The sequence below is a fragment of the Balaenoptera physalus genome (assembly GCF_965194825.1).
Source record: "Balaenoptera physalus genome assembly, chromosome: 9".
Lineage (NCBI taxonomy): Eukaryota > Metazoa > Chordata > Mammalia > Artiodactyla > Balaenopteridae > Balaenoptera > Balaenoptera physalus.
Genome location: NC_138888.1, coordinates 58,671,003 through 58,689,219, shown reverse-complemented (window position 1 = coordinate 58,689,219; position 18,217 = coordinate 58,671,003). Strand labels below are relative to the sequence as shown.

At 40.3% G+C, this 18,217-nt stretch overlaps 1 protein-coding gene across 9 annotated transcripts in view; it reads right to left on the bottom strand.

The window, feature by feature from the left end:
* SIM1 (SIM bHLH transcription factor 1) overlaps positions 1–18,217 on the bottom strand; it is a 94,771-nt gene that overhangs the window by 14,913 nt on the left and 61,641 nt on the right. For all 9 annotated transcript variants that reach the window (XM_082475192.1, XM_082475186.1, XM_082475190.1 and 6 more), the window contains one exon: positions 14,474–14,642. In XM_082475192.1, coding sequence (XP_082331318.1) covers positions 14,474–14,642 — 169 coding nt within the window. The remainder of the gene's footprint in view (positions 1–14,473; positions 14,643–18,217) is intronic.

Below are 18,217 nucleotides of genomic sequence, written 5' to 3'. Positions count from 1 at the left end.
CATCCAACATGACTTGTACAAAAGATCACCTCCTGTGGGCTTTGATTTTTCCATCTGCAGAATAGGAACAGACTCCCTGCATTATATGATTACAGGGAAGATCAAATAAATAATATGTATCAAAGTACTCTTAGGGCTTCCCTGGTGGCGCAGTGGTTGAGAATCTGCCTGCCAATGCAGGGGACACAGGTTTGAGCCCTGGTCTGGGAAGATCCCACATGCCACGGAGCAACTAGGCCCGTGAGCCACAACTACTGAGCCTGCGCGTCTGGAGCCTGTGCTCCACAACAAGAGAGGCCGCGATAGTGAGAGGCCCGCGCACCGCGATGAAGAGTGGCCCCCACTTGCCGCAACTAGAGAAAGCCCTCGCACAGAAATGAAGACCAAACACAGACATAAATAAATTTTTTTTAAAAAGTACTCTTAAAAATGCAAATGTTACAGTTATGTGTGTATCATGTTAAGGTGCTTGATTAACGACTTTCACTTTGGTAGACAGGAATAGCTATATCACCATCTTGTAAAAATGATTTTTTTCCCTAGACTGTATTATCTAGAGCAGGGCTCCCCAACCCCCAGGCCGCGGACCGGTACCAGTCCAGGGCCTGTTAGGAACCGGCCGCACAGCAGGAGGTGAGCAGCGGGCGAGCGAGTGAAGCTTCACCTCTGCTCCCCACCGCTCGCATTACCGCCTGAACCATCCCCCGCCCCAGGCACCCTCGTCCGCAGAAAAACTGTCTTCCACGAAACCGGTCCCTGGTGCCAAAGAGGTTGGGGGCCGCTGATCTAGAGGCCATATTTTCAGTCCCATCCTACAGGCACGCCAGAGATAAAACATATATGTTAAAGGATAAAGAAATCCACATCTCTTCTGAAGAAAAGGGAACCCTTGTACACTGTTGGTGGGAATGTAAATTGGTGCAGCTACTATGGAAAACAGTATGGAGGTCCCTTAAAAAATGAAAAATAGAACTACCATATGATCCAGCAATTCCACTCCTGAGTACACATCTGGGAAAAATAGAAACTCTAATTTGAAAAGATACTTGCACCCCAATGTTCATGGCAGCATTATTTACAATAGGCCAAGACATGGAAACAACCCAAGTGCCCATGAACAGATGATCTGTTTAAGAAGATGTGGTGTATATTTACAATGGAATATTACTCAGTCATAAGAAATAATGAAATATTGACATTTACAGCAACATGGATGGACCGAGAAAATATCATACTAAGTGAAGTAACTCAGACAAAGACAAATATTATATGATATCACCTATATGTGGAATCTAAAAAATAATGCAAATGAATCTATATACAAAACAGAAACAAACTCACAGACATAAAAAACAAACTTATGGTTACCGAAGGGAAAAGGCGGGGGGGGGGGGGGGGATAAATTAGGAGTATGGGATTAACAGATACAAACTACTATACATAAAATAGATAAGCAACAAGGATTTACTGTATAGCACAGGGAACTATATTCAAAATCTTATAATAAACTATAATGGAAATAATCTGAAATATATACACATATAACTGAATCACAATTGCTGTACATCTGAAACCAACACAATATTGTGAATCAACTATACTTCAATATAAAAATTTTAAAAAGGAAATCAACATCCCAGCTGCAAAAAGAAATCAGGCCACTGGCCAATCACTTAAACATTAGGGCCTTTTCTTCCAAATGCTCTGATTTTCAAAGTTGAACTGCTCTTTGGTACCAACGATTCTTATCACTTAAACTTTGACTAAAAGCCCACAGATCTGTTTTAAGGGTGGAGAGAGAGTGACACTCATGATCGATTAGCTAGCTGGAACCTGTGGTTGGTTCTCCTAGCAATTGTTGATATCTAGACTACTTTCAGGTAAAACAAAATCACATTTTAGGAGCTATAGAATATCTGCTCTTCTTCTTTTGAAAAGGTAACAACACTTCCTCCTCTGTTTAAAGCTAAGAAACTGAATGATTCAATTCCCTATTTTAATTAGGTTACATCAACAAAGAAAGTTCACTGAAACTAATTTTTGGTTAATTTTGCGGAAACCTCTGTTTCTCTTTCTTAGAAAAGTTGTTACTATTATGAATACTCTGCACCTTAATTTACCCCTATTTCTTATTTAAAATTTAATTTTCAAAACACGCTTTCATGTTGGTAAATTTAAAAATGAGTCAGGGCCACCTAGAGGGGTGGGATGGGGAGGGTGGGAGGGAGGGAGATGCAAGAGGGAAGAGATATGGGAACATTTGTATATGTATAACTGATTCACTTTGTTATAAAGCAGAAACTAACACACCATTGTAAAGCAATTATACTTCAATAAAGATGTTTAAAAAAAATTAAAAAAATAAATTAAAAAAAAAAAATGAGTCAGGGGACTTCCCTGGCAGTCCAGTGGTTAAGACTCCGCACTTCCACTGCGGGGGGCGCGGGTTCCATCCCTGCTCAGGGAACTAAGATCCCACATGACGAACAGCCAAAAAAAAAAAAAAAAAAAAAAAAAGAGTTAGATGAAGGATGCCCTGGTTCTAATAACTATGAAACCAAATGCCACCCACCAAAGGTGGGCTAACGCTGACCGGCAAAGAGCTTGGATGCCTGCCAGAAATGGATGTCAGATGCCAGCCGCATCCCCCAGCTCCTCTCTGAGATTCAGGGCTCATGAAAGAATCATTCTTTCTAGAAGAGACTGATACCTCATCCGGTTAAAGGTCTGAGCCATCAGCTGGGGTTTTATATGCATTCAATGGGAACTATTTATAATAATTCATTCTATGATACATTCTAATATTTATTGATTACCTAGTATTTGCAAGGCAGTGTGCCAAGTGATGTGAGAAATACAGCCCCACCTTCAAGATGTTCATATTAGGAGGGGTATAAATAACCCACAGAACATAACATTAATACAAGTTAAAAAATGGCAAGGGCCTGAACAAAGGAAAAGACAGTACCGTTTAGGAGTTCAAAGAAGGGAGTTATTACTCTCTTTTAACGCTGTAGCTGCTTGGGAAGGGAAAATGAACTATGACTAAGAGGTAATTAACCATATGATTTGCCTATGCTAACTAATGCCCATGACAATAACAATAGCCACCCTTATCAAATACTTGCTATGCTCTGGTCACTATACTGAGATCCCACAGACATTATCTCATTAAATGCTCACAACATTTTAAAAGTATCATTAATCCCTTTACTGATGCAGCAAATGAAGCTCAAAAAAAACACACCAAAAAACAGAACTGCCCAAGTTCACATGATTAGGAAGTTTAAGAGGAGAGATGCAATTCCAGAACCCTTACTCCTTCCAGAATCCTGGACTCATCTAGACTTAGGTACCTAGATAACAAAGACAGCAGTGTCCTACCCTCTATGCAGGAATGGATCCCAGGTCCCCAAGCATGTTCTTACGAAGGGGGTTCTCTCCAACCTCTACACTCCAGTAGACCAACACCACACAGCCTCGGTTACGTCCTCATAGCACTGAAGAGTTCTTCCACCACAACTACAGCACAGATATTCCCCTTTTGAAAACAGTCATGAAATTCATTCCTACCTCAAGAGCATGTTACAGACAGGTGCTCTGCATTCATCTGGATGTGGCAGCAGCAAGCCAACTCAGGAAAAATGCCAGATGTTCCAACAATAGATGCTACAGTTATCTATTTTTATTCTGGCAGCTCACTGAGTTTTTTATTTTTATCATTTTTAGCTGTAAAATATAGAGAGAGACCCTCTTATGGTAAAGTCCTGTTTTCCATGAAAAACTTTCACTCTATCAGGCATGAGCAGCTTCCCTCTTGATTTGTATCTGAACCATGAGAAAAAACATCACAGATGCAGACTGCATTGTACTAAGAACATATGCATGCTTTTAAATCACTTTTATCTTACTTTTTACTAATGTAACCCTGAAACATAAAATATGTCCTTTTTTTTTTTTTTTTCATTCACTGTTATGGGAAGAACAGATGGTAAAAGGGTTAGATTAAAGTAATACAGCATGTCCATTAAAATAACCCCCACTGCTGGGGATGCTTCCCTTGAACAGGAGTCGTGTTTACCGTAAAGAACAGCTTTGGCTTACACACATTGGAAATTGCCGGGGGTCTTCTCAACAATAAACATAAGGGTAAGAGAAAAACTAATGTCAAAATCAAATGCATTTTAAAATGACAATTATGCAAATTATTTTGCTAATCTGGGAGGCTGACTGAAAACATTTGCCTGTGATACTGTAACTCAACAGCAGTCAGATAATAGATTCCATTTCTAACTTGAAAAATTTTACTACCTAGAAATTGTAAGGAAGGAAACCTTCAAGAAAAATTAGAGAATGCATTTTAAAAGAAAAAAATATCAATCTTGAGTCACATTCCAGAGTCAAGGATGGCTTCACTAGAGGAATGGAGCAATAAATATTTCCATTTACACTATAAATAATTAGAAAGCAAATACTGATTCAAAATTCAATTATTAAAAATTTTAAATATTTTGGCCATTTCTTCCCTCATTTTAGAAAATGGTATAAATTGTCATCTTCTCAAAATCAATTTTTAAGAATGGTTCACAAGATTTTCACTCATTATTGTTATGATTTGCTCCACTTATAGTATAATCTGTGATTTATTGTGATGTTGTTTTTACCTTTAATCCACATTTTAGTTATTTTTAGCTCAAAGAATATTCTGGTGAGAAATCTTTCATACCTGTAAGTTCCTGATATATTTCATGAAGTAGAAACATGAGAAGTTTTTTAATATGCCTCAAGTGTGGTTTGAAATGTCTTAGGGCTTCTCTTAATCCACCCCCCCACAGTTACAAAAATGTTCCTGGGATTTGGTTCACTCATTTTTCTCACAGAAAAGTAAGCATAGTCGACATCTCATTGGCTGTCAGGGTGACATGCAGCTGGAAGGGAATCAGCACTCGGAACCAGAGGCCAGTTTTCCTCCAGTGTAACTCTATAAGGACTCTCCTATAGGGTTCCATATGGAGAGAGCTGTTCCCAACCATGAAATCCACAATCCACATCCTCTTATAAATCCGAAGGTAAAGTCCTAAAGGCTGGCAGGCATCTTCATTGCCCTGAAGATTTTAAACAGGTAATAAACATTTAATTAGGCCCTTTTTGTCCTGGCACACACAGCTGTAAATGATCAAGAATATCCCAACTTGCATAGGTTATACAGAAATGGCTCTAGCCCATTGGATAAATCCTGGGTTTCCAGGACCAGTAGCACTAGTTTTAATGGTAATCTTCCATGATGGGCTTTGAGCATAAGCCAGAACCACATCCATCTTTTCACTGATACTCTGACTCACTCTCTGATTTTTCACATATAAGTGGCAGATTAGATGGGCTTGAATTAGATGGATGCAGGTGGTGCCACCTGCTCCAACCCCTTACTGCTGCTTTATTTGGCCTTCCATTGGTTTATTCTGAGTTTGGACAAAGGACGGCTGCCCAAGCTGCTCTTGGCAGTGTCCTAGAACTGGGCCAACAGATTGGCATGCGTATCACCGGCCTTCTGCGTACTGAAAGAGGAGATCTATCAGATTTGTAATTTTGTAAAAAGAAATTGAAGCTCAAAGGCCCTCTACCGAGTTAATCAATTTCAAACTGGTGTCTGTAAATGGAAGGATGGATCTACCTTCTCATCTTCTAAGCCAAGCACAGTAAGATAATAAGGAAAACTAAAAGAGCATAAACTATCTATTAAATAATATACATCCAGACCTTGACCTTCCAGGAAAACACTGCAATTCAGTGCGCTACAATATGCTTAAAGAAGTTTCCTAAAAATCTGTGAAAGATGGAAGAATTAAAGAAATCTCAATTTCTTAGACAAAGATATCCAAATCCAACTTCCTTAACTCTACAAAGTTCCCATTATGAGTGGGTTAGATCCCACCAAGCACTGTCAAATAAGGCATTGCTCTCTTTAATTTCACTATTCAGTTTTAATAAAATTTGATTTTATAGGTTTTGTTAAAATAAATTTCCCCAGGCACATTTTGATGGTGGATTCAGCCATTCCCCCCTTCTCCTCTGTTCAGCTGCGGAGCAGAATCACAAATTCCAGCCTTCATTGCCATTAAGCCAGAAGCAGAGGCGTTCCATTTGATTTAGCACAGCTGCTTCGCCCATTGCTCAATGTCGTTTTGGACACTAACTCTCCCCTAGATCCAAACCATCCTACATTATGAAACGGAGATGTGTTTAACATGAATTACGCCTTATAGCCAGGGATCTGGGGGGGATGAGAGGTGGGCTGCAGCTGTGCTTTGGTGGGTGGGTAGGATTTAAGAAGCTCAACAGGAAAGGTGTCCTTAGGGCGAGTACACAGCTAGAATGGAGAATTGATGTGGTGGGGCTAGAGGTGGCTGGAAGAGGCAAAGACGTAGCCTGGGCCGATTGTGGAGATCAGACTTCATACTATAACCAACACTGAGCCTCTGTAGGTTTTTAAGTAGGGCTTGGGGTTGGGGGTGGGAGGTACACGATGGAAATGATATTTCAGGAAGCTTACTCTGGCAGGAATGCTCAGAGACTGAAAGGACAATAAGGAGGGATGAAGTAGTCTAAATGTGATGTCCTGTTCTGAAGAGCCTGGGACGGGACAAAGACAGTGGGGTAGAGGAGGAGCTAAGGGTCAAGACACACCATGAAGGAACTTGACCCCCACAAGGTCTTTTGTGTTCAAAGGTCAAAAACCAAACCAACTAAACAAAGAAACCAAAAATTTAAGACTTTTCCCTTTCTTATGGAAGAAATCTATCCCTCCTAGATATAAAGGTGTAGCACTGAAAATGCACATACATTATTAAAAGAATAAGAGAGTGATCTAGAAAGTGTCTACTGATCATGGAAGTGGGCCCTGGAACTAGGGCTGAGCCCATAAACAAAGACAGGTTCTTGAGATGGAAGACAGAGCCAAATGGCATTTCCTGTATAGACACTCACCTCAGGGCAATTATTTTGTAACCAAAACACACACATACACACACAGAGCTAATATCAGTTGTCACCTCTCTCCATTGTTGCAATGGAGATCACAATGGAGACATGGAGACTAGAAAGTCCACTTCAGGACAGGATGTGGATGGTTCTCTTCCCTAGAATGTGAGCCAAAGAGTGCTCATTCAAAGTTTTACTCTTGAAAGAGCCTCTAGATTCTACCACATGTAATTCCCCCTCAGCTGGTAGGTGTTTGATTTGTACTGCAAGATTTTGCATTTGTGAAACCATTCTTAGGTTGTTTTTCATGTGTATCTTTTGCCTCTTTACATAGGTTATAAATTCCATAGTAGCAGAATATTTTCCCTACTTGGGGTTTTTATGTCTCTATAGGCAGCCAGCTAAGTATCTGCATAATTTTTTAATGTATTTACTTATCCATTCATTCATTTCATTAACATTTAGCGAGTGAATATGTGGAGGACACCGTACTAGATGCTGGGGCAAGGTTGGGGGTGGGTATGAAGTGGACATGGTTAACTACTTTCAAAGATATTATAGTCCAAGAGAGGAGATCTGACATATCTAGAATGCAGTAGAAGATAGATTGTTATAAATGGAGGCACAAAGGAGAAATATAACTCAGTTATATTTCATGAAAGAGGCAGCATTCAATCCAGGCCTTAGAAGATAGTCAGAATTTTGAGAAAATAGAGGCCATGCAGGCAGAAATAAATGCATAAGCACAAGCATGGAAGCAGGAAAGGACAAGGTGTTCAGCAACTAGTGAGCAGAGAAGTCTGGCCAGATCAGAGGGTGCAGGTAATTTAGGATCCAACTATAGGTGACCTTGAGTGACAGCTAGGACTGTGGCAAGTCTCCAAACACTGATCAGTGTGGTCTTTTATGGTCAATCTGAGAAGCAGGGAAGACTGGAGAGGAAAATTTCCCAAAGTGGAGAGAAAATTAAGATGTGCTGCACTCCTCCAGAGTGAGGGAGCTCCTGGGACACAGGCAATGGGAGAAGAAGGGTAAATGGGTGAGGGGGGGAAAGCACAGCTAGAGCTGGAGCATGAGTCTGGTCCTTGAGGGGGCACCCAAGGGATTCAGGGCTTTATTAACTGTCAACCTGCAGCTCACTGCAAACCTTGCAAATAGGAATAAATTTGAACCTGCTGGAAACTCCCCATGGCATGAAGGTCTCTAAGCTTAGAGGCTATTGGTTCTCTCACTGTCAGCCCCCCAACTCCCTCCTCCAGTTCACTGCTGGAAGGACTGGTGAGCCCCCAACACACACCACCATAGCTACGCCACTGCCATCACACACCTTTATCACATACGTACTATGCTGTGTTTAAATTATCCGTTTACATTTTTATCTCCCCCACTGAATCTGTAAGCCTCTGTGGAAAGGGCTGTATACCCAGGTCATCTCATCTCTCCTCTGTTTCTTTATCCACCTATCTTATCAACTTCACCTTGGTGGGCTCATCCGTCAGTCCATTTACCCACTCACTCAATATGTCCTAAGGGCTTTTGGGTGCCCAAGGCAATCTTGTTATCAAGGGCAACATCTCCTGTCCTCAAGGATCTTAAAGTCTCCATTTACTGCCTCCAAATTTTCTTCCTTTCATCTTCTAATTTTTGCAAAGTCTCATTCATGCCACTTTTTTTCATTTTTTTCTTCTCATTGGTCTTTTCTTATTCAATGAAGTCCTGCTGCCTAACATATAAATCTAATATGACTAAATACAGCCATCTGTTCATTTAAATTTGTGTGAGATTTGTCATCATTGGATTCTCACTATTGGGAATGCATTTTACACAACACGTATCATTATATATTGTATGTTTCAGTAAACACCAATGAAACTATTGTTTGCGATATCTGCCTCCTTGAGTAAATTATTTAGCAAGAAAGTATATCATCTTTTGGTCCTATTTCAAATCCTATATACCTAGTTATCTACCATAAATAGTTACCTTACCTTTACCAATATTTATACTATCGTGCTCCCAAGCAAGGTGAAGGACAAAGAAGTTCCCTGTAATGGCAGGTAGGCTGTCCTAGAAACAATCACTTTTGCCCGGTCCCATTGTTATTTCCTTCCATCTCATCACCCTTTCTATCCATCACACCTCCTAAAATGTCACCTTTCTCTGCAGACTCCCTTAATCAGACCATTCCTTTACCTTGCACATCCCCTCAGCAAATTTGTGTGTGCTTTTTAGCAGACTTCACTGGCCTATTTCAAACAAGGCCCCAGGTTCCTCCTGAAACCCATGTGGCTGAGTGAAGAGAGAGAAGCAGGGTAGTGGAAGGTAAATTTGGGGGTATAAGGCGGCTGATTAATGGGGAGTCTGCCCCTCCCCCAACCATGTGCCAAGGGAATGAAAAGGCAGACGCAGGGGCCTGGAGGTCCCATGACCAACCACATCTTACAATTCCTGTCTAAAATGTTGGTCTTGCCTCCCCAGTGAGACCATGGACATGGTTCCTTAAGGGCCCACCTTTAGCATTTTAGTGCACATAATAAATATTTAACTAAATGCAAGAGTTGGTAAAAATCAAAGTACAAATCTGTAACACAGAGGTCTCACCTTGCTGAGTGAAGTGCCTTCTAAAATAATACTTAGAGGTTTATTTATGAAGACAATCTAAAAAGACCATAACGGTCCACTTTAATAATCTCCTGATATTTCTATGGAAGAGAAGATATCTGAAGTTTAGACATGGCCAGAAAATATAAACAAGCCTGTAGTGTAAGAAGTTCAGAGAAGATAACCTCTTTTTTTTTTTTTTTTTTTTTGCATGATGCATTAAAGTTTTTGTCGTTGTTAATGGTCAAGGATTACATGTTTTCATGTAACATATAAAACATGAAATGAAGGGACATCTATCCTGGTAGAGATAAAATTACTATGTGTAAGGGAAAACTACACTTAAGAAATCCTTGGTCCTTCTTTTCTCTGTAGCCTAAAAAGTCAGCATAGCAGTCACTGATGTATTTTTTTGAGGTCAGAAAGACCCTTTGCAGGGAGAGAGTTTCTACCTTCACCAAAAGGAAACCAGATTGCTGGCAGTGAAAATTAAGAGGGTTCTGTGGGATTATTTAAGGTAACAGATGTGAAGTTAAACCTGCAAGTGTTACAGTGTATCTGTAACAAGAGATTAAATATTTTCAGATTTCAGAAGCATACACAGTTTTATGCATGCACTGTTATTACTGAATTATATAGTGTATTGCTTATTACTGACTAGGGAAAAAGCAAGAGGAGGGCAGAATGATGCAATAAAACCGGAGGGCACGCACTGTCTCTAATAAACGTAACAACTATAAACATGCCAAGAGGAGAAGTTTAAAAGGAAACTGGAATCAGGAGGCAATTTATTCATGATTGACATGGCTAAACTATGGCAAAATAACTTCCAACTGTATTAGAGTAGCCATGACTAGTTCCATAAAAACAGGTGAAAAAGACTCTAGCAATTGCTGCTAACAATTGCTAGAGATAAGATCTGAAAAATAAATTCTATAAGCTCAATATTTCTAATTCAACAGAACTGTGAAAAAATAAGTTGCTATTTTCATGAATATAAACCCAATAACAATAAAATACAACTGTCATAGTGGTAAGATAGCTCTACAGCAGCACAGTAGCTAGCTGCAGAATCTTTGGAAGTTATCTATAATATTTCTTACAACAATTTTTCCAAAACCATTCAAAACAATTCTATTTTGACCTCTCTTGTCCCGAGTAATACATAGGGGTACAAAGGTGATTCAGTCTTTCATTAAGTGACTATAATATAATCAAGTTATTCCCAAGGGCATCTCATACCAGGAGGGGACCTGAAAGTTCATCTACTACTGCAGACAAACTTGGTGGTGGCAGTGCATTACAATCTGTGCATGTCTCACGTCTTCAAATAAGGGTACCTAGATAATTCCAAAAAGCAATGTTGCTGTTTGCCATGCTTTGAACGTCTGTTAGAAATTTCTAGATACGCCTAATACATAATAGAGCAAAGAGCCTAATAAGTAATATTGATAGAATCATTAAATCACCATTTCATAACTAATAAAAGGCATAAGATGTTACCCTACAAGCTCAGTTTTGCTCTGGAAATGGCCTCTTGAAAAATCTGAGGAGAATTTGCATGGTAAAAACATGTAAACATGGAAATAACAAAAAATAAAAGATTTTCTCTTTTATTTTTGAGAAGAGGCAAAAGCATTTAAAATTAAATACCATGCAAAGCTTGACCATTCAGTGAATAGAAATGTATTTATTATGGGTCTGTTAAAATATAAAGGGAAATTCAGTGTAAGTGTGTCATTAACTAAAAAATATAAGCTTTAAAATATAATTTCAAAATAAATCTATAACGATCAAAATACATCTACGATGAGAAGAAGAACAAGCAACCAAGGATAAAAATAATTTTATTCATCCTTCCTTTACAATGCTTTTTACTTCAGCTGAGAACTTCAGCTCAGACCTTCCTAGACTCACATCAAGACTACTAAAATGAGTATCCCGAGTAGTCTGCCTTGCTTCCGCCACCTTAATGCTCTCATTTCCTGTTCAAAACCTTTACTGGTTTTCCACACAGCAAAAATCTAAACTCCTTGGCTTAGTAGATATTGGCACTAATCAACGAATGCTTCCAAACATATAACCCCTTGGCCTTATCCATAGGGACCTACCCTACCCCACTTCACCCGCAGGCCCAGTCAACACTAACAGTGTGTTCCTGCATCTCTTCAGAATCTTGGTCTTTCTGAAGTGTCCTCTGCTTTCCCTTATGTGCATATACCTGAATTCTACCCTCAAACCCAGGTCAACACCCTCCCCGGTCATCCAGGCTGACACCACTCCTAAAGCCTTTTGTATACATCATCTTCTATACACTCCTTATCCTAGTATATAACTTATCATTCCAACTGTACTGCAACACTTAAGGAAGGGCATTTCTTATACCACTTCTTTATATTCTATCACCTTCTACCCAACACCTACCCTCTACCCTCATTCATCACAATGGCCAGTGTAGCATCTTTCTGATGTAGGCACTCAGCTAGCATTTACTGAGTCTAAGACACATAAGAGCAATGATGCAAGAAAACTGAAGAATAAGTACTCCTTAATAATATAAGGGCAATTTGGACCAAATAAGACTTTTGAGAAGCTAAATTATTTTCTTTCTTTAAAATTTCTGAGGATTTAGAATCCAAGATGGTACTGAGTTGTTTTCTTCCAGCAGAAACAGATGAGTTTGCCCTGGATGTCATGCTTTTCCACTGTGTCCCCAGAGGACCCTCTGCTCACCGCATGACAATTCACTGCAAAGACTGTTCCTTTTTCTGTCTACACAAGTGGCTCCTTGAAAGCAAAGACTGTGTTCCATTTCTGATTTCTACATATTAGTAGCCCATGTACTAGAAACTCAGTCAATGATTGACCTAGCACCATGATTATCTAAAGCAAACATAATTAAAGCATAACCTTTACTAGGCACATAAATGTTAAGTGAACCTAATTCATGACTGAGATTTCAAATGAGACATAGGGCCAAAATTCTAAGGATTACATTTATATAAGTATTAATCACAAAAATGAACACAAAAAAGTCAAGAGAAACCCTATGTTGATATATGTGTGCGCATGTGACTGATTTTTATAGATACATCATAGAATATTTCTAGAAGAAACCACCATTTTGGAGAGGGAAAAGGAGGAAACAGTGGGTGATTTTCTACTTTCCACTCTTCTGTATTGCTTTTTTTTAAAACTATGAAACATGTACAACTTTCAAATTAACTCCTCCCCACATAAACCCAAGGAGCAGTCTAATGGCAGTTAAAACATTTTTTTTTAAATGTGTAGGTAGTCTACAATTAGAGTAAACTAAAGAAATTTTAGACTTAAGAGCTGAGCATGAAAGAAAACATAGGCAATGAGGTTTTGGAAGTCCAGTGGGGAGATTTTGTTTTTGTGGCTTAATTTCTATATAACAATGGACAAACTCCTTCTTAACTTAGTATTTCCTAATTTAAATTCTCCTTTCATCTAAGTGTCCAGCACTGCTATCCATATAAGGATAGAATTACCCAAAGGAGTAATTCATCCTTCCAAGTAATAAAAAGACACAGTAAAACTCTTTTCCCAAGGTACAAGATAGTAATAAGAAAAGCTGCTCAGATACTCAATAAAAAGAAGCAACTCCTCCTCCACAGTGACTTGAACTAAAATGCACTTTATAAGTAACGTGCTCAGTCCTCATAACAGAAGGTGTACACTGAAAAATGTCCAGGCATCACACATCTACTCCCCTCCCTTTTGTCAGGGTAAAGAAATCTGGTCTCTGTGGCACCAGACATCAGTCCCTTGGGGCCCATGATCTTCTCACCTTTGCACAGCAAGCTGCTAAAATAATCTAGCAAATAGTAGCTTTTTAGTGACCATTAGTTCAATGAATGACATTTCCTCAAGCAGTACCCACTTGTAGAAGTCAACAGAATAGTATAGCTCTAATAAGTAAGAAAATAATAGTTTCTGGACCCACTGGTTTGCCATTTTTACTTTAAAAAATATATTTAGAAACATAAATGATAAAGACCACCTTGATGAAATGCCTCCGAATTCAGTTTGGTTTAATACTAGCCCAGGAATCATCTCCTGAGTTACTCTAATGAACTGCAGGAATTTGGATGTGGCACCCTTAAAGGTGGAGGTGGTCACGGGGTATGGAGAGTGGGAAATCCTCAGTTCTGTCCCACTTCCTTCGGGCCAGGAGAGAGTTGTCCCTACACCTTGACACAGACAAGTTTCTATATCTCAGTGGCTAATGAAGAAAGACATTCTTTTTTTCCTTCTCAGCATCAGGACTCATCTTTGTACCTTGCAGTGTTTCTGGAATACCTCCTCTGGGTCTCATCAGCTCACCACCTTGCAAAGATGAGAAGAGGGTTGCTTTTTCTACCACTCCTGCCATCTGGAAGACCCTCTTTGTTTCATTCCTCCCCATAAATAGTCCATCTGTGCTCAAATCTCATGGTGAAATGTATCCTTGATCTTTCGCCTCCACCTCTTAACTTATCCTTTGACTTCAGTTCCTGTCCTAAGATTCAATTTTTCTACATCAGGCTCTTGTTTTCCATATTTTTCTATGCTGGCTACTTCTTTCTGGTTAATCAGTGTAGAGGAAAAAATTTAGGACCAATCTCCTTGAAATAAAGTTATGGTTCTGACTACCACTAAGCCTCTCACAACCTTCATATAAAAGCAGTAAACCACAAGATCACTTCAAATTTTTACTAGCACAGTTATTTTAAAGGAAGAAGATATTTTTAGAAAGCTTTCCAGATTTATAGAAGTTTTAAATGTACTAAAGCCAGATAATTAATTCCAAACAGCTTTAATACTTCCTCTACTGTGAGACCAAACCAAGTCACAAAAACAGGAAGTTGCCAAATGGCCGTGCACCTACCTGAGGGTATGGGGAAGTCCTGGACTTAGACTTTGAGCTGGAAAGCCTGGACTTGGCCCCCTTTCTGCTGTCAGTCATGGCAGGAGTGGAGCTGCCTGCATAGGAGAAGGCTGGTTTGGAGGCTGAGATCTGATCCAGGGAGAGCTGCAGCCCTTTGTATTCCGTGTCTCTGCAGGGTGGGAAGACACAGCCCTTAATCGGCCACCACAGGAAATGGATACACATGTTCTCTTATCAGAAATGACAGCCATTCATATTCAAAAAGGAAGCAAGAAAAAGTTAGCCATGTAACTGGTTTCCACAAACACCTTGATTATTTTAGAAGTGCCTAACATTTAACTGATGCCTGTGAATGTAGCTGCCCCAGGTACCACAGCTAAATTATATGATATGCTCATGAAGATGTCTTGATTAAAAAATACATTTTTCATTATTTTTATATAAGTAGAAAATAAATCTATAATTCAAATTCTCTGAGCTTCTGTGTCCTCACTGGTAAGATATGGATTATAAAACCTACTCTAAAAATTTTCTGTGTGGGGTGAGCGCCATAGACAACTGACCATCTGATGCTATCTGATCACTGGCAAGAAGAATGTCTTCTATCAGCTGCTCCTAGATCAATCATTCTGGGTAAACATTCCAGATATTCGTATGGCTAGCAAACTAGTGTATCTAGCTTATTAGTTAAAAATCCCTTTTGGGACTTCCCTCGTGGCGCAGTGGTTAAGAATCCACCTGCCAATGCAGGGGACACGGGTTCGAGCCCTGGTCCAGGAAGATCCCATATGCCACAAAGCAACTAAGCCTGTGCGCCACAACTACTGAGCCTGTGCTCTAGAGCCCGCAAACCACAACTACCGAGCCCACGTGCCACAACTACTGAAGCCCGCACTCGCCTAGAGCCCGTGCTCCACAACAAGAAAAGCCACCACAATAAGAAGCCTGTGCACCACAATGAAGAGTAGCCCCCGCTCGCTGCAACTAGAGAAAGCCTGCGTGCAGCAATGAAGACCCAAAGCAGCCAAAAATAAATAAACAAATTAATTAATTAAATTATAGTTTAAAAAAAAATCCCTTTCAGGGCTTCCCTGGTGGCGCAGTGGTTGAGAATCTGCCTGCCAATGCAGGGGACCCGGGTTCGAGCCCAGGTCTGGGAAGATCCCACATGCCGCAGAGCAACTAGGCCCGTGAACCACAGTTACTGAGCCTGCGCGTCTGGAGCCTGTGCTCCGCAACAAGAGGGGCTGCGATACTGAGAGGCCCGCGCACCGCGATGACGAGTGGCCCCCGCTTGCCACAACTAGAGAAAGCCCTCGCACAGAAACGAAGACCCAACACAGCCATAAATTAAAAAAAAAAAAAAAAAAAAAAAATCCCTTTCAACAGGCTAACTAATTCAGTTACCTTAGGGTACACTTTCCCACCAGTTCTTCTTACTCCTTCATTCAGTAAATATTTATTAGGCTCCTAATATATACCAGACTTTGTGCTATATGGAGATGCAAGGATAGATAAGGCATTTAGAGTCCCTGCCCCTGTGCAGATTACAATCTATTGGGGAGAAGAAATAATAAACAAATAAACATAATAACTGCAGACTGTGATATGACCGGGATAAAGAGTGCATCTCAGAAAGTTCGTTACAAAGGTATTGCTGAGGAATTGAGGGACTACAGATGACAGCTTGGCCCTGCCCCCAGCTACCACCTCAGCCTGCTCCCAGGCAGCGGGGAGTCTCAGCTCACTCCTCACCCCTTCCCACTGGCAGCCAGACTAAAATGTTTCAGAGTCTTCTTTATGAGGACTCGTGGGAGCATTTTCTCTCAGGTTCCAGAACTAGCTGAACTGCTCCTGAGTAATTGATTTCTTTTTATCTCACAAGCATTGTGAATCATATCATTCATCATGTTTCCCTCTTTGCAATGAAGTCAAAAAGCCCTGAGCCTAAGTCTGATGTGTCACCACCTCTAGCAAGTATACAAGTCCTCAGGTCAGGCATTTTGTGCAACAAACTCCACGGCTTCCTTTATTTTTTTCTTATCTTATTTTTCCTTTCTCTAATGGGTTCACCTTTTCAAACATTTTCCGTGCATTTTCAATGCTCTTCAGATTAAGATAGCTATATTCAGTGTAACAAATTGATAAAATTATATATGTAAAAGTGACTGGCAGGTGTCCATGGTTCAGCGAATATTCATTAACCTTCTTTTCCTTTTCCCTACCTATTCTTCTACAGAGAGATCCGGCAAAAGCAAAAGTATAATTCAGGCAAGGAGTTCCTCCTCAAGTGACCAGGAATAGAAACCAGTTAAAACAGGTCCAATAATATCACTGCAACTAACTGGAGTGTAGTGATAGATGTCATCAAATTGCAATGGCTTCTTATCAAACAGTCCATCTACTCAGTGAAAGTAAAAAAAAAAAAATTCTCCTATGTGAGTAACAAAAATTTAGAAAGTAGGGACTTCCCTGGCGGTCCAGTGGTTAAGACTCCGCGCTCTATGGCAGGGGGCATGGGTTTGATCCGTGGTCGGGGAACTAAGATACCACATGCCACACGGCCAAAAAAAAAAAAAATTTAGAAGGTGGGCATGGGATTTGTCTCCTGGGCTTGGGGAGTCTGATCACATCACTGGTTTGCTATACACTCTAAGCTCTAATCGACTCCCAAGGACAACACACGGCACAGACTCTGAGCATTCCCTGGTCAGAACCTCAATGCCTGCCAAAATGTGGTGCCCACCTATTTTTCTGTCAATATCTCAGAATTTTCCTTCATTAGCCCCTCACTTCATCCAAAATAGTTCTCCCCAAACTGACCTTTTACTTTCCTGATTTTCTCTCTGCTCCAACACATACTTATAAAACCCCTCTTATAGAGAACTATCTTAGATCCCATTCGCCTCTAGGAAGCCCTTCGCAGCTGCTAAGCCCATCCATTCCTTCAGTATGTGTTTACTAAGTGTCTTTGTGGTGGCTGTGGTGACACAGCAATGAACAAAAGGACTAAGTCACTACCCTCATGACCGAGGCCCCAGGGCCAGTTCCTGAGGGAAGTGGGGAAGGAACCAGAAGCTTATCTCTTTCCTCCTCTAATCTTATTTTTCAAGAGATTATGTCCTATTTTTCCCAGTGGATTCTAAGTTCCTAGAAGATTAGAGTCAAGACCTACTCTGTCTATTCCAATGGCATTTTGCACAATAGTTCACACAGATGGAAGAGGAAGAAGGTAAGGATGCAACTAAAATAGGACTGTTTTCTTCAATGACTACTAATAACTTGGAACCCAACAGCCTTTCTCTGTGGAAAAAGACCCCTGTGGGCTGTGAGTTCCCAGACCCACCTGGCCCTGAGGTCACATGCATGTGCCAGTGAGCAAGCTAGGCTCTGACAGGAGGTAGAGCCCCCATCCTTGACCATCTTCTGTGTCAAATGTACTTCTGTCTGCTGGGCAGCAGAGTATCCATTCAGTCCCTACGACTGACAGCAAAAATCATGCACCCCTGAAAACTGGCCAAATCATTTTTGTCAACTCATTCTTAATGCAACATTTCAGCACAGAGACTTCATGGCTACAAGCAGAGAGTAAACAAGGATTCACTTTTCTCTTGCACACTATCAGACCCCAGAGTATGCATCTCAACTACTGAAAAAGTCTCTCCAAAATTTTTGCATAGTTTCCAATGAAGAAAATACTCCAAATTAAAGAGGCTTAAATAAAATTTGAAAGCCAGTAAATGC